Source organism: Onychostoma macrolepis, chromosome 21 (assembly GCF_012432095.1).
Source record: "Onychostoma macrolepis isolate SWU-2019 chromosome 21, ASM1243209v1, whole genome shotgun sequence".
NCBI lineage: Eukaryota > Metazoa > Chordata > Actinopteri > Cypriniformes > Cyprinidae > Onychostoma > Onychostoma macrolepis.
In genome coordinates this window covers 26,679,867-26,695,242 of record NC_081175.1, presented here as the reverse complement: position 1 = coordinate 26,695,242, position 15,376 = coordinate 26,679,867, and the positions used below count along the sequence as shown (strand labels likewise).

Genomic DNA, 15,376 nt, shown 5'->3' with positions numbered 1-15,376 from the left:
GATGGTGATGAAAGCTACCTGGAGGGAGAGCCTGCTTGGCTGCTTCTGTTCAAGGTTCTCTCTCTTTCTAGCTCAGTGCTAAGCTGGGCGATTTGAGCCTTCATCATCTTCGTTTCCTCCTCTTCTTCACCTGCTGTGGGGTCAGAGGTCACACTCAGGAGCTCAGACGATAAAGACTTCTTACGCAGCTGCTTCTGGAGGTTCTGGATGACTTTGTGCTGTCCTTCGATCTGTGACCTGAGCTGCTGGATGTGCAGGGTGGGGTCGGCGTGAGGGTCGGAGGGTCGAGGGGAGCTCAGGCCAGGAGAGCTGGGGTACGAGGGGCTGGATGCGGTAGTGTCAGGTGAAAATCGGTCCTGATTACCCGTGAGGACAGGAGACAGAGTGGGAACCAACCGCAAAACACCGTCCACATCTGATAGTGACATTAAACAAACAGAGGACAAAGAAAACACACATACAAAGACATAAAAAGGAGGATTTAAGTTAATTACAGCAATGGTGGAAGGAGGTTACAGTCCTCAAAGATGCCACATTAGTTACATTATTAAATCAGGGATGGTTTACAGTCATGCAGTGGAAGTGATGCAAACCATGTTAAAACAAACTGAGCACACACAAATACGTGCTGACAAACACACAACCAGTGTTAAAGGATAAGTGCATCCAAAATTTGTTTAAGCTCCCTCGTGATTTTTACCCACAGGAAAAAAAACAGCACCATCATTCTGTTAAACTTTGGTGTTAAGTGGAGTAAAAAGAGGAACAGCGTGATTTAATGGAAGTATTTTCAATTCTGGGTGAACCATCCCCTTAAATTAACCTAAGTGTAACACCACTGTTTATTATGATCATGCAGTCAGTAGCAGTTTGCATGGATCATCAATGGAGATAGGAGAGTCTGAAATTGCCTTTCCATGCAGAAACCCTCACATGCAGTCTTATTAAGAAGAAGTGTTTTTCCCCTGTCTACCTGTGCTACTGCCCTCCACCTCCGTCTCACTCCTTCCACTCGTTTCATACCCGAGGTCCTGCGCCTCCACTTGCACCCCTTTATCATCCCGTTCACTAGGGGGTGCTAGAGCAGACAGGCAGGGTTGAGAACGGCATCCCCAACCAAAAAAAAAAAGCAACAGGCCTGTTGTAGTTCCGCAATACATCTGAATGGCACTTCAGATTTGGTCGGTATTGGGCAACTTGATATAAAGTGCTTTTATAAAGTAAACATAAGAATAACTTTTTATATTGTAACAGGCATGTGATCAGCTAGAGACAAAAAATAAGGAAAATCTGACCCCACCCCAGGTCATGCCCACAGGCCACGCCCCCAACACTTATTATTAAAAATATACATTTTAGCACATTAAAAGATATATCTTATGTTGTAATAATACATACTATTGTCCTGTAAAAAATAAAAAGCAGCATTTAATAATCATGATAACAATATATTATATTATAATAAAGTACTATAATATATTATAGTAAAGTACATAGAATTGTTATTACTAAAGTACCTGCCAAAGGTTTGGAAACATTACAATTAAATGATTTTGAAATAAATATCTTCTGCTCATCAAGGCTGAATTTATTTGATCAAAATAAAGTTAAAAAACAGCAATATTGTGAAATATTATTACTAATTAAAAAAAATCTTTTTTTCGATTTTAATAAATTTATAAAATGTAATGTTATTTCTGTGATGCAAAGCAGAATTTTCTTCATCATTACTCCAGTTTTCAGTGTCACATGATCTTTTAGGAATCATTACAATTTATTTGACTCAAGAAACATTTCTGATTATTATCAATGTTGAAAACAATTTTGCTGCTTCATATTTTGTGCGGAAATGGTGATACACTATTTTTCAGGATTTTTGATGAAGTTTAATGAACAACATTTATTTTCATTTATCAAATATATTAATTAAATGTGTTAATGCATTTATTAAATAGAAATAATTTTAAATGTCTTCACTCACTTTTTATCACTTTCATGCATGATGATTAAAATTATTAATTTCTTTTTTAAATCTTATTCAAATGTTTGAGTGGTATCATTGTTTCCACAAAAATAGTAAGCAGCAAAACTGTTTTTAACATTGATAATAATGAGAAATGTTTCTTGAGCAGCAAATCAGCATATTAGAATGATTTCCGAAGGATTATGTGACACTGAAACAACAACAGATTTATAAACGTTACTAATGACGAATGTTGCATTCCCAAATAGGGTTGCACGATACACCGGTACTACGGTAGTATCGCGATACTAAAGCTTAAAAATACCCGTGGTGCCATTGCATTTTTTAAACGGTAGTATCGTCCATACGGTACCATAAGTTATGTTGTATGCATGGCAAGAACACTGTTTAAAACGCTCATTTGAACATGCATGCCGGCAGAAACATTACAAGTTGATTGCCAAATGTCTTTCTGCTGTGCTCTGTGTATAACGTTACGCGTTATATGGTGCTGAGTGTTTCCCGATGCTTCAGTTCAGTTTGCAATGAGAAGTCGCACTTGCACGTCGTTGTTCATGCTGTAGTTTATCAGAAGAAAGGGTCTGATTCAGACCATCTTATGTCATTTTAAAAAACAGCAGCTCAAGCATCACTTATTCAACATCATATCTTACAAGAAAGTATTCTCACAGTTTAATTGAGTTGACCACTTCTAGAACAGGTGTAATAGTTCGTTTCTGGAAGCATCTTTGCGATCACGAATGCAAATCCATTCATCAGCATAGCGGCTTTGCACTTGGTTCTTATCAATCATTATGTATATTTTGTTTATTCATAATGTTATGTTTTAATATACATGCTGCTAACTCGAAATTTCAAGATACGCGAGCAAAAAAATGCTCCTGACAGTTCGGCAATACGACACGAGCAAGAGTGCTGTTTTTGTTTCGTTTGTGTTTGAATCCAAATCCGCGTTGATTTGGGCGAATCACTGATTCACTGAGCCATTCGTAAAAACAGTCATTTGATTCGCTCCTAAAGGATTCAGCCGTTTTGAAAGAATCGTTTGAATGACTCAGTGATTCAATCACGAACTTCTGCCACCTGCTGGCCGTTTTTAAGTTTCCCATCTAAAAGTAGGCATATTACATTATTTTCCAACATATTTCTATATTCAGAATTTAGTATTTAAAACACTAATCTCATAACATTATTTATGCAATTATGTATAAATGCCACATCTAAATGTCACTTCATGCAGCTTCTGTGCAGTGCTAAGATGAGTTTTGTTTAGATCATTTCATGGATAACAATAGCCAGTCATTCATTCACATGAAGTATTCAGAGAATAATATTGTCTGTTTTCACTTACATCTATTTATTTATTAAATTTTGATTCATTTTGTAGAATTGAATTTTAAATTAACACAATACTGCATGGTATCGTGATACTACTTGCAGGGCTCGCAAAATCGCTAGCCTGACGTCCTGGGGCTATTGTGTTTTCCAGTCGGGCTACCAAAATGCATCACTGCCTGCCCGACGGGCTCCTTAAATACAGATCTCCCGCGGGTCCTTAAAAACTCTGAAAGTGAGTTGTATCAAAATTAAGGTCATAAAAAGTTTTAAATATGTTAAATGGTGTAAGAAATGTCTTAATTATAATTAGGGGACGGAAAGACAAGAGTCGCGCGATACGGCAGGATTAAACTTCAAAAGGCAATGATGTCATTGAATAAATATGAGCGCTGCATGTTTCAAGTCAAAACGCTGCACGGTTGTCTTTATGTGAATATATCTGAAGGGAACCGACTGTCCTCAGAAACGTGTCGTTGGCATTTTAATTTCATTTTACCTATAATTCCTGATAAAGCAGTGTTTATGAGCGCTGAGCTGCTTTGTGTACAGCGTTTCCGGGGAAACCGCAATATTTCAGCGCTCCTAAAGAATTTGCATTTCCAATAAGCCTTTCTTACTGTGTATGGTCAGATCAATGCAGATATCAACTCATGTTTTTACGCAACAAACACAGAGTTGTAAATGAGAAAGAAAATGATGTGCCTTCTAAAAATCTAAATAATTAAGACAGTAATATTTATACGTTTTAAATTAACAATTTATATGTTTGATTGATCCTTTTCATAAAACGGCCTATAGCCTGAAACGCTGTTGTATAAGATTTTTGTTTTGTGAAACCTGTATCTGAACTGTAAATCATGTAATTTTATGGCTCAAAACTGTATGTTACCATAACATTGTCCAACCCCGCTCATTCTGTGTTCATTTTACTTGTGCAGCTCTTAAAATGGGTCATAAATTAAATATATTTTTTAAAAATTCTGCAGATACCCTGTAAATAGTGAAATAAAATTCCTTCCTTCATATTTGTTGATATTTGTGTATTGAAAATATTTTTGATTGACATTTAAACTCCTATCTGATTTTCTATATTAAATAAAGAAATAAAGAAATAAAGAAAGAAAAGAAAAGAAAAGAAAAGAAAAGAAAAGAAAAGAAAAGAAAAGAAAAGAAAAGAAAAGAAAAGAAAAGAGAGTAATTTTTTAATTCGGGCTAGTTAATTAATTTTCGGGCTACCAAAATCTGAAGAGTACCTGCCCGAAGGGCTACCAGGGATTTTGAAATTTTGCGAGCCCTGACTTGGTATCGTGATACTTCAGCTGGCATAGTATCGTAAGACATTTTTATGGTATCGTGACAACCCTATTCCCAAATGCAAATTTAAGTGGCTCAAACCAAGCGCAGCGCAACTAGCACTGACAATGAATCGAAACTAAAAACAGTACCGTAACAGCAGACATGTAGCGCGTCAGACTACAGCCTATTATATAATTACATCACAACCATTGCGAATTTTATGACAGCACTAGCGATCTCAAATTCTCATAGCCATTCATAAAAAGTCTCTGGGTCGAGTAACACGTTTCAGTGCTGATTCTACTCGAGTTTGGCGCTCTGAACCATTTGAACGCTTTTAACTGTCCTGCAGGTGGTGCCGCGAGCTCGTGCAGCGCTCTCAGGACCAGTCCGTCCATGATGTTTTAGGAAACAATCTTTTCGCAGTTTATTTAGGTAATAGCTTAAGGTCATTTGCGTGATTTCAATCATCATGCAGTAACCAAATTTAAAAGCCATGTAACTATAAACTGCTTTGAATTGTCACAAGTATGAGCACCATTTTCTCACTATATAATACGATACGAGTCATAAAAGCCTGATGTATCAAATATGATACTCAACATATTTCATTATTTTATATTTCAGGCTTTACAAGTACTTAGGTCCCAGACCCTTGTGACAATATGTAGCTGATTCTATACAGATTAAAATTTAATCCCTGACATAAATACTGAGGTGAAATAATGTACAATCACATGCACCATTCATAAAAAAAAAAAAAGTGTCTTTGTGCATTAAAAAGAGCTAGTTTGAGCAGTGTTTACCCTCAACTGAGTGTATTGTATGTGTGTTCTTTTCACCTTTGCTCTGATCAGACTGTTTCTCCTTGTTTGAGCCATGCACAGCGATGACAGACTGAGCGATCGCCAGTTTCTCCTCTAATTTCCGACATGACCTCTGCTTCTCCTTCAGGGCCTTCTGCAAACTTTCGATTTGGGTGTTCCTCTCCAGAGTTTCATTTCCAGGTGCATCTCCACCTCCTCCACTTTGGCCATGCCCACTAACAGCTTCCTCAAGTTTTCTCATTTTCTGAGCACGCTCAGTATAAATCTGAAGAAGCATCAAGAGGTTCTTATGAAGATTCTGGCGTGAGGTCACAGGCTCCCGAACGTTCTGTTGCCGTTCTGGTTTAGAACTCTCGGGGTTCTGAATGGGCGTGCTTGTCTTTTGTTGGTGCTTCTCAGTGCAGACTGGGTCCTCCAGAGACTCTCTCTCCAGCAGAGCACGCTGCAGCCTTTCCAGCCATTTCTTTAACTCTGGACTGGACAAGATCTCCTCATGAGACTTGTTTGGTTTGAGCAAGCGTCTGCTAGAGACTTGACCGTGCCTTCAGCAGCTCTTATGCACTCAGATAGACAGTCCGTCAACTGTTGCTGTTGCAATGAGAGGACTGTTCCTTCTGGTCTGGGAGTGTAATTCCCCTCCAGACCTCTGGGTGTGTCATTGCACTTGGCACTGACAGCTGCACTTAACTTTTTAACAGCTGCTTCTGAAGTCCAGAGCTTCTCCTGCAGCTCTGCATTCATCTTGCACTGCTGCAACATTGACTCCTGCAGTGAGTCCACCTGCCGCTGTAACTCAGAATCAGGTCCTAGTGTTGGACCAATCTCTGGGCTGTGACAGTCTTTTGACCTGCCATCACTTTGCTGAGAAATTCTGATTTGTCCAATCAAGTCCTCGAGCCTCTCACAAAGTGCTTTTGGGTCTTCTTGTCCAAGATTCATTTGGCTGCTTGCAGTGTCTACATTTCTGAGCAATGCAATGGCGGATTCCGCAGAGTTCAAGCAGTCCAAGAGCTGAGCGTTGAGTCGGTCTTTCTCCTCAACAGCCTTCTGAAGATCTGCACAACGTTGCTGCAATGTTACATCTCCTGTTTGACCGATTCCACACTCCGAGTCCAAGCTGCATGCGGTGAGGTACGCAATAGTAGACTCTGCCGCTTGTAGGGCTTCCAGGTACTCTCGGTTAAGCTTGTCCTTCTCCTGTAGCTCTGCCTGTAGCTCGTCCCATTCCTGAACCTGTTCCCTCAGGCGGGAGATTAGCTCCTCCTTCTCTTGGCATTCTTGATTCAGCAACTCTAATTGCGCCATTAGCTCGGATTCCAGATTCTGATTGATGTTAGTGTCTGGTTTTGTTCCAGCAGTTGGACTCAGCCTAGCATCTTTAACATGGTCTAATTCGAGGTGTCCGTGCTGAGCTGATCTCGAAGACATCTTGCTGTCCGTGCTGTAATCAGACTCTTCTGCCCCAGTCAGGTAGTCTTTGTTTCTGGGGTGAACGTGGCCTGAATTCAGATCACTCAGATCTTCTGAACTCTGCCCAGAACTCTTACTGGGCCTCACAGGTACTGGTAGCCGAGACTTTACATATGCCTAAAACAAATGACATTTGGATTATTTTACGGATTATATACTTCGGAAAAGACAAAGAAGCAGTAAAGACAGGTTAGGATGCATCTTCACACTAAAGGCAAGAAGAAGTGGGAAGAAGGAGTGGTGTGTCATACTGGATAATAGGGCTGGGTATTACACAAATTAATACTTTTATTTAGTAAGGATGCTTTAAATTGATCAAAAGTGATGATAAAGACATTTATAATGTTACAAAAGATTTCTATTTCAGATAAATGCTGTTCTTCTGAACTTTCTATTCATCAAAGAAACCTGAAAAAAATTCTACTCCGTTGTTTTCAACATAATAAATAAATGTTTTTTGAGCAGCAAATCAGAATATTAGAATGATTTCAGAAGGATCATGTGACTGGAGTAATGATGCTAAAAACTTGCATTTTAAAATATTTTCAAATAGAAAAGTTATTTTAAATGGTTAAAATATTTCAAAATGTTACTCTTTTTGCTGTATTTTGGATCAAATAAATGCAGGCTTGGTGAGCAGAAGAGATTTCTTTAAAAAAATAAAATCTTACTATTCAAAAACTTTTGACTGGTAGTGTATGTAAGCCTATAGTTTGAAGTTAAAGGAACACTCCACTTTTTTTGGAAATAGGCTCATTCTCCAACTCCCCCAGAGTTAATAAGTTGAGTTTTACCGTTTTTGAATCCATTCAGCTGATCTCTGGATCTGGCGATAGCACTTTTAGCATAGCTTAGCATAGATCATTGAATCCGATTAGACCAGTAGCATCGCATTCAAAAATGCGATGCTTTCAATCCCATTTAAAACTTGACTCTTCTGTAGTTATATCGTGTACTAAGACCGGCGGAAAATGAAAAGTTGCGATTTTCTAGGCTGATATGATTAAGAACTATACTCTCATTCCGGCGTAATAATCAAGGAACTTTGCTGCCGTACCATGGCCGCAGCAGGTGCAGTGATATTACGCAGCACCTGAAAGTAGTCCCCAGCTGGGTACCTGGTTATAATATAGCTGGGGACTGCTTTCAGGCGCCACGTATCACTGCGCCATGGTACGGCAGCAAAGTACCCTGATTATTGGCGGAATGAGAGTATAGTTCCTAGCCAAATCGGCCTAGAAAATCGCAACTTTTCATTTTCCGCCGGTCTTAGTACACGATATAACTACAGAAGAGTCAAGTTTTAAATAGGACAAATATCAAAACTCTTTGGTCATTTTTGAACGCAATGCTACTGGTCTAATCGGATTCAATGATCTATGCTAAGCTATGCTAAAAGTGCTATCGCCAGATCCAGAGATCAGCTGAATGGATTCAAAAACGGTAAAACTCAACTTATTAACTCTGGGGGAGTTGGAGAATGAGCCTATTTCCAAAAAAAGTGGAGTGTTCCTTTAAAGATATTAATATTAATAAGGTGAGTCAGAGATGTTTATTTGACAGTGATTACACATTTCTTGTTTGTATGAAGGCTAAATACAAATAAAAGGTGAACGTTAATTTATTTGTGCTGTTTTTCCCCCCTCTAAAATATTATATAGTTTTAGAGGAGGAGTTCATAGACTGTTCATATCGATATCGGAATTATATGGTATCGACCAAAATTAAGAAATATATCGTGATATAAATTTTGGCCATATCGTCCAGCCCTTGTTGGAGCTGAACTTTTTAGGAGGGTAGATCTCCAGAAACAGGACTGGGTAAACCTGGGATAATAGGGTTGGTAATTGGATGGTTGTTTGTTCAATTCTTGCATGCAATGAGCCACTATTGAGTCCTTGAACATGGCACCTAACTCCAGGTTGCTTCAGAAGTTATATTTGTCATAATTGCTTCTTGGTAGGTTTGAACCCACAACCGTTACCAACCACCAGAGCTGGGTAGTAACTGATTACATGTAATCTGGATTACGTAATCAGATTCCAAAAATTAAAGTACTTGTAATTGGAGTAAATTACATTTTAAATTACTTCTAATCAGACTACAGTTACTTTTTTATTGATTACATCAGGGTTGCCCAATCCTGCTCCTGGTGATCGACTGTCCTGCAAAGTTCAGCTCCAACTCTAATCAAACACACGAAGCAACTAATTAAGGTCTTCAGGATCGTTTGAAAATTAAAGGCAGATGTGTTTGAGTTTGAGTTGGAGCTGAACTTTGCAGGACAGTTGATCACCAGGAGCAGGATTGGGCACCCCTGGATTACATGATTACATATTATTCACACAATAGCAATAAATGATTAATAATTTATTGATTCTCTCTAATTCCTCCTTTTTAACATTTAAAATTTCCTTTCTAAAATAGTCTACTGCCTATATACACTCAGAAAGTCCAGTTTTGTGGACATTCACACTGAGATCAGTCATTAGTCAGGTGGCGACACAGCATTTGACCAATGGATTTACAAAAATCATTTCAGGTTTAAGAAGCGTTTCAATATTGCATCAACTACTGATGAACACATTCATTTTTATTTGAATTATCACTCAGTAGGTTATTTAACCATGTATTATTATGTATTATTGAAAGGCTTTTGTCTTTCAAACTCATTAAAATGCACAAATTTTCATTATTTCTTATTTGCAGACATTCTCAAACTTTTTGTCATCTGAAACTCTTTCACCTCATATATTTACTTTAAAGAGATGGTCAATCAGCAATTCTGTAAAAGACAATATCTCCCTTTGCATTGAACTTTGAGCATCATAACTTTGCAGATGTTGTTTATGCTCAAACAGCAACATTACACACTAACTAAAGTTAAAAAAGTGAAATCATAATCAATGACCCCCTTAAGTACCCCTGAGATTTTAAAATAAATATTTTAATAATTAAGTATCACATTTGCATGTTCACGGTTCTCTGACATTGATTAATGGTTATATGGCGTGCAGGTAAATAAAAAATATTTCTTCTTTTTAGTAAGTGAATTATTTTGAAAAATAATTTTTATAATTTTTGTTATTTTAAAATGATTTATTTTAATTTTACATTTTTATGATTCAATTACTTGCTAGCCTTTCATTAAACTGCACTACACCCCCTGCAGTTTCTTTACGAACCCCAGTTTGGGAAACCTTGATGTAATATAATGTTTAATGCACTTCATGTTGTTAATTACAATTAAAGGAATACATTTTCTCACTCTTTGTATTTTTACTTCATTATGGTACAAGATTATCCTGTTTAAATCAATGTGATAAACGAGTTAGGTCAAAAGTAATCTAAAAGTAATCTTATTATATTACTTAATATGTGTAATGTAATGGATTACGTTACTGACTACAATTTTTGTCATGTAATTTAGAATCAGTAACGGATTACAATTTGTAAGTAATCTACCCAGTTCTGCCAACCATTATGCTAGACTTTCTACCTTTTCCGGCAGCATATGTGACTGATACTCACTGCATGTCTGGCCATGTGCTGCTTCTGATTCTTGGTGGATTTGGTGCTTTGACCCTGCCGCCTTCTCTCATATCTCTCCTCCATTTCTTTCCTTTCTCTTGGTTTGTTCTCTTTCTCCAGTGTGCTGGTGTGTCTCTGCAGATCGTCATGGTTTGTCTGCAGTTGTTCCATATTGCTGGCCATCATCTTAAGGTCAAGCTGACTTCTAGCATCTGAGACAGAGTTCCGCTGCAGCTGCTCTTTTAGCAGTCGAATTATCTTTCGGTGACTTCTGGCTTCTGAGCGGAGCACCTTCACGGTTTGGTGCAAGTCTCCATGGCTGTCGCTTTCTCCAGAACTCTCTGCGCTTTCTTTGGACTCAGTGGCATTTTCCTCCTTCAAAAATCCACGGAGTTCAGATGCTTCCAAGCGGAGTTTGGCCACTTGCTCCCTACAAATTGCAGCAGTTAAAAGTTTGATTTGACATACAAGCAAAGCTACACTGTGGATACCTAATTATCTTAAACATACCGGAGTTGAGAGACTGACTCCGCTCCACAATCTGAGAGAAGTGATCGGAGTTCTGCTTTTTCTGATTCATCCCTAAGGAATCTGGATGTGAGCTGTACGCCATTTTGCTGTCTTTGAGTCTGTGATGGTTGATTACTCTCACCGACATCCTCTGGAGAGCGATCTCCCTCATCACATCTCTCCTTAGAGATCAACAACACACGGGACAACAGTAAATACCAAAACAAGACTACTGTGGTCTCCAGATTGAAAGTTGAGGTTCAAGATTACAGTATATTTTTACAAAATTGACTAATCTATTTTCATTTCTCTTACCTTCATGTTTGGAGGCATTAGTGTCACATCATCTTCAGAAGTTGGTTTCTGCTGTATCGGTGTTTGCTACAGTAATGGCATGTTTGGTGACACATGACTTAACAACACAAAATGCCATAATGGAACAGAATATAAAGAAAGCACACAGTAACGGTAGGATGGGGCGGCTGCAGGTGATCATGGGTAAGAAAATAAGCCAGAAAGACAGAGAGAGGAGATAACAGGGGTTAGCAGGGACGGAAGAGAGAGACAGAGAGAGAGAAAACTAGAGGGAGGAAAAAAATAAAAATAACCACAGACATATACATAACCACTCATTCAGCAGACAAACATGTTACAGAAACAAACTTCTAGAGAAGGTCCAACCTACTGCTAAATAATGTTAGTAAACTAGAAACTCAACTACAGACAAGAGGTCAATCATAAACGGAACACGAATGCACAAAATCAGAAGGTCTGAGGTTAAAGGTCAAGAGGTTAAAAGAAGGTAAGAAATTGGGCCCCGTTTTATATTGACATCAAACCAAATGTCAGCTTTGCACAAATGTATTCCAAAAACATTACATAAATGTAATACTAATAATATTTCTAAGACTATTTTGAAAAGATTTCACTGTGACCTTTAATACCTTGATTGGAGTTGAGAGGTTGATTAGGTCTGGTTCTTTCTGAGAGTCTACTGGATCTTTACCCACAATGTCTTTCTCCATCAGAAGCAGCTTCTTCTGCAGTTCGGCATTGACTGCCTGAAGCTCTAAAACCTGAAAATAAGAGGAAAATGTAAATCTTTCCATTTTGTTTGACAAAAATTACATGGCACTTGGCAATTAGGCACTCACCTTCATTCTGAGCTGTTCAATGGTCAGGTGCTGGAGCTCCTCCTCTGGCCCTTCGCCAACACATATACTCATATAGGACGTCTGATCACCAATCAAACTCAGTGTGTCCACTAAAATCATCAGATGAATTAAAGTCAAATGAACTAAAATAATTTAACTAATTTAAAGTCTGTGTAAAGAGAATTCTGAGAATTGTTTCTAAACACATTACAAATGTTAGAAATGTATTGCTGAAACACATTACAAAGACTCTGAACTATGTGGTTCTGAATTGTGGAGTTAAACCGTTAAACAGTTTTTCACCAATTCCAGTTCAGGATTTTTGGGACACTATAATAACTATGTTGAGAGATCAAGTTCTTAGTTTGTCTTTATGAATGTCTGTGATGTTAGATATACAGATTCTAGTCAGGGACGGTTCTAGGGTGAATGGATACCCGGGTCTTAGCCCAGAGACATCAATATGTGGCAGAATACATACAATTTAAAAACATGGAACATTCACAATTCGCATCTAAAAACGCATGGAAACGCGAGCTTTTCCGCTTTCTCTTCTTTCAAAGCACACCGGAGCTTGTGTTCTCGTGGTGTTTGCCGTTGCTAAGTAACCATGAGCCGCGCACGCCTTGAAGACGAGAAGGTTTCAACTCACTGCAGCACTAACGCGAGTTGAGCGCACTTGCCGCGCATCTACAATTAAATAACGAACTTGCACGCTCAAACATGTATGGCTGTATAAATCCAATTAAGCTACTAGAGGTAGCATCAGTAGCATCCATTCAGGTTGTAGCGGTATTTGACAGTTGAGGCGAGAGAGATGGCCGCATTCCCACGAGTGGGCGTGGTTTCAGCGCCGACAGTGGACACTCCCCCAGCGTTTGAGAGCAGAGAGTCCTGCTTATTTTTCAAAGATTTTGATAACTTATTTTAGTTACTTGGCGGTTTTTTTTTTATCATTCAAATTTGACTGGGTGGTTAACACATTTTTCTGTTGTGTGACAAACTCAGAACACATATTTTAATATCACTTTACACGGACTTTAATTAAGAATGGACAAATGATATGTATGATATGTGAACATACTAGAATCGTTCGCTTGTCCAACCCCTCCTCCCCGGTTCTGGATCTGTCCCAGTCTGGCTTGCAGAGAGGCGTTCCAGCGTTGGGCTTCCTCTAGTGCATCACGCATGCTCTCTAACTCTGAAGGGTTTGAACCTGCACACACACGTATACTCATGCAGTTAGTAACACTGCAAACACATTCAATATATATGTATGTACAACTTTCACTTTGTTCTCTTTCCTTTTTATTTCCTATTTTAGTCTTTAAAGAACAGCTGAGAAAACACAAGAAATTATAAGAAGAAGTGGATGGGTGCATAATCAGTATATGACATAAACCGAAATTTGTGCCATAGAATAGAATACACACTAAATGCTATGTCAATGCATATTTATTTTATGCAGATATTTATTGTAAGTTTCAACTGAGACTTAAAGCATACAGACTACTGAGTGGTGAAAGCGAGAGCCACAGCAAGACACGGGTAGGAAGTTAATGGGAATGTTAATAGGTTAATCAGATGCATTTGTTTTGCTTTGTGTTTTGTGAGTGTGCACAGAAAGATGATTGGAAAATAGAATCACATTCAATTTGAATCAAATTCAAAAGCTATGAAATTAAATTAAATTATCAAATAAATAAGTTTCTCTTGATCCGATCCGCTCCAGTGTAACTAAAACAATTAAAGATTTAAAAAAAACATTTGACTATTAAACTACTAAAAAAATAAAATATATTTTATAAAATTATAAATGTTGACAATGTTTAGGTTGAAGTACTATGTTGAACTAGAACTAGAAGCTAATTAACTTGAACTAGAAGCTAATTTAAAACCTCTCTCTCAATATATATTATATATACATATACATATATATATGTGACCCTGGACCACAAAACCAGTCTTGTGTGTAAATTTTTCTAAATTGAGATTCTGAATAGAAGCTGAATAAATAAGCTTTCTATTGATGTATGGTTTGTTAGGATCGGACAATATTTGGCCGAGATACAACTATTTGAAAATCTGGAATCTGAGGGTGCAAAAAAATCTAAATATTGAGAAAATCGCCTTTAAAGTTGTCCAAATGAAGTTATTAGTAATGCATATTACTAATCAAAAATGAAGTTTTTATACATTTACGGTAAGAAATTTACAAAATATCTTCATGGAACATGATCTTTACTTAATATCCTAATGATTTTTGGGATAAAAGAAAAATTGATCATTTTGACCCGTACAATGTATTTTTGGCTATTTCTCCAAATATACCCCAGCGACTTAAGACTGGTTTTGTGGTCCAGGGTCACATATATATATATATACAGTATATACATACAGGACTGAAATAACACTGTGTAATATTGCAGGTTTTTATTTTATCTTGTGATGGCTGGAAAGGGCATCTCCACAGCCACAATCCCACAAAGCAGATGGACACAAGAGGATTATGGGTAAATGGAGCAGAAACACAGACAGAATGCATTTAATTTTCAGAAGTCAGAGTATTTGGAAACTGTCTGATCCATCTCTTCTGCATTCATATGCAAGCACTGAACTTAAAAAATGGTGAGTATAAGTGGATTTTGTGACCATTGTGAAGGTTAATGGATTGGAAAGGTTTTCAATGGTATGCACAGAAAGAAAGAAACAGGCTGAATAAGTGAAGTCATGTGTGTGTACAAGGCAGGGTGAGATGAGGTGAATGTATTATTAGTGTTTTAGTGCTGATGAGCCACACAGAAATTTAAAACACTTTATTACATAGAATATTTTATCTATAAATAAATCAATAAATAAATAAATCACAGAGGAATGAATGAACAGAACAGAAAACAGACAGAAAATAAGGAGACGAACAAGATGGACAAGAATGGCAGAAAATTTCAGAACAACACAAAAGAAAACAGAACAAACATACATGCAAGTCAGAATAAAGATAAATGCAAGCTTTCATATAAATAAAAAAGCATGGTTATGTGGGGATGAACAGTGATAATGATGTAAAAGCTGGATGTGCTGTTACTGTGTGTCCTGCTTTACACCAGATACAGGGCTGATATAAATAAGAGCCATCCAGAAAATCAACAACCTGATGGGCAAAATATTAAGCCATTAGCTCTGACCTTGAGATAGTTTAGCCCTGCATCATTGCTGGCTTGAACAAACTGAAAGATTCTTTTGGTATTTTGGGAGATTAGAGCATG

General features: G+C 37.7%; 1 protein-coding gene across 1 annotated transcript in view; it reads right to left on the bottom strand.

The window, feature by feature from the left end:
- Positions 1–15,376, bottom strand: part of cdk5rap2 (CDK5 regulatory subunit associated protein 2) — a 49,226-nt gene that overhangs the window by 17,180 nt on the left and 16,670 nt on the right. The window contains 10 exon segments of the mRNA XM_058757858.1: positions 19–415; positions 974–1,078; positions 5,461–5,958; positions 5,961–7,032; positions 10,447–10,876; positions 10,957–11,138; positions 11,272–11,337; positions 11,901–12,032; positions 12,111–12,220; positions 13,195–13,326. Of these exon segments, the coding sequence (XP_058613841.1) occupies positions 19–415; positions 974–1,078; positions 5,461–5,958; positions 5,961–7,032; positions 10,447–10,876; positions 10,957–11,138; positions 11,272–11,337; positions 11,901–12,032; positions 12,111–12,220; positions 13,195–13,326 (3,124 nt within the window).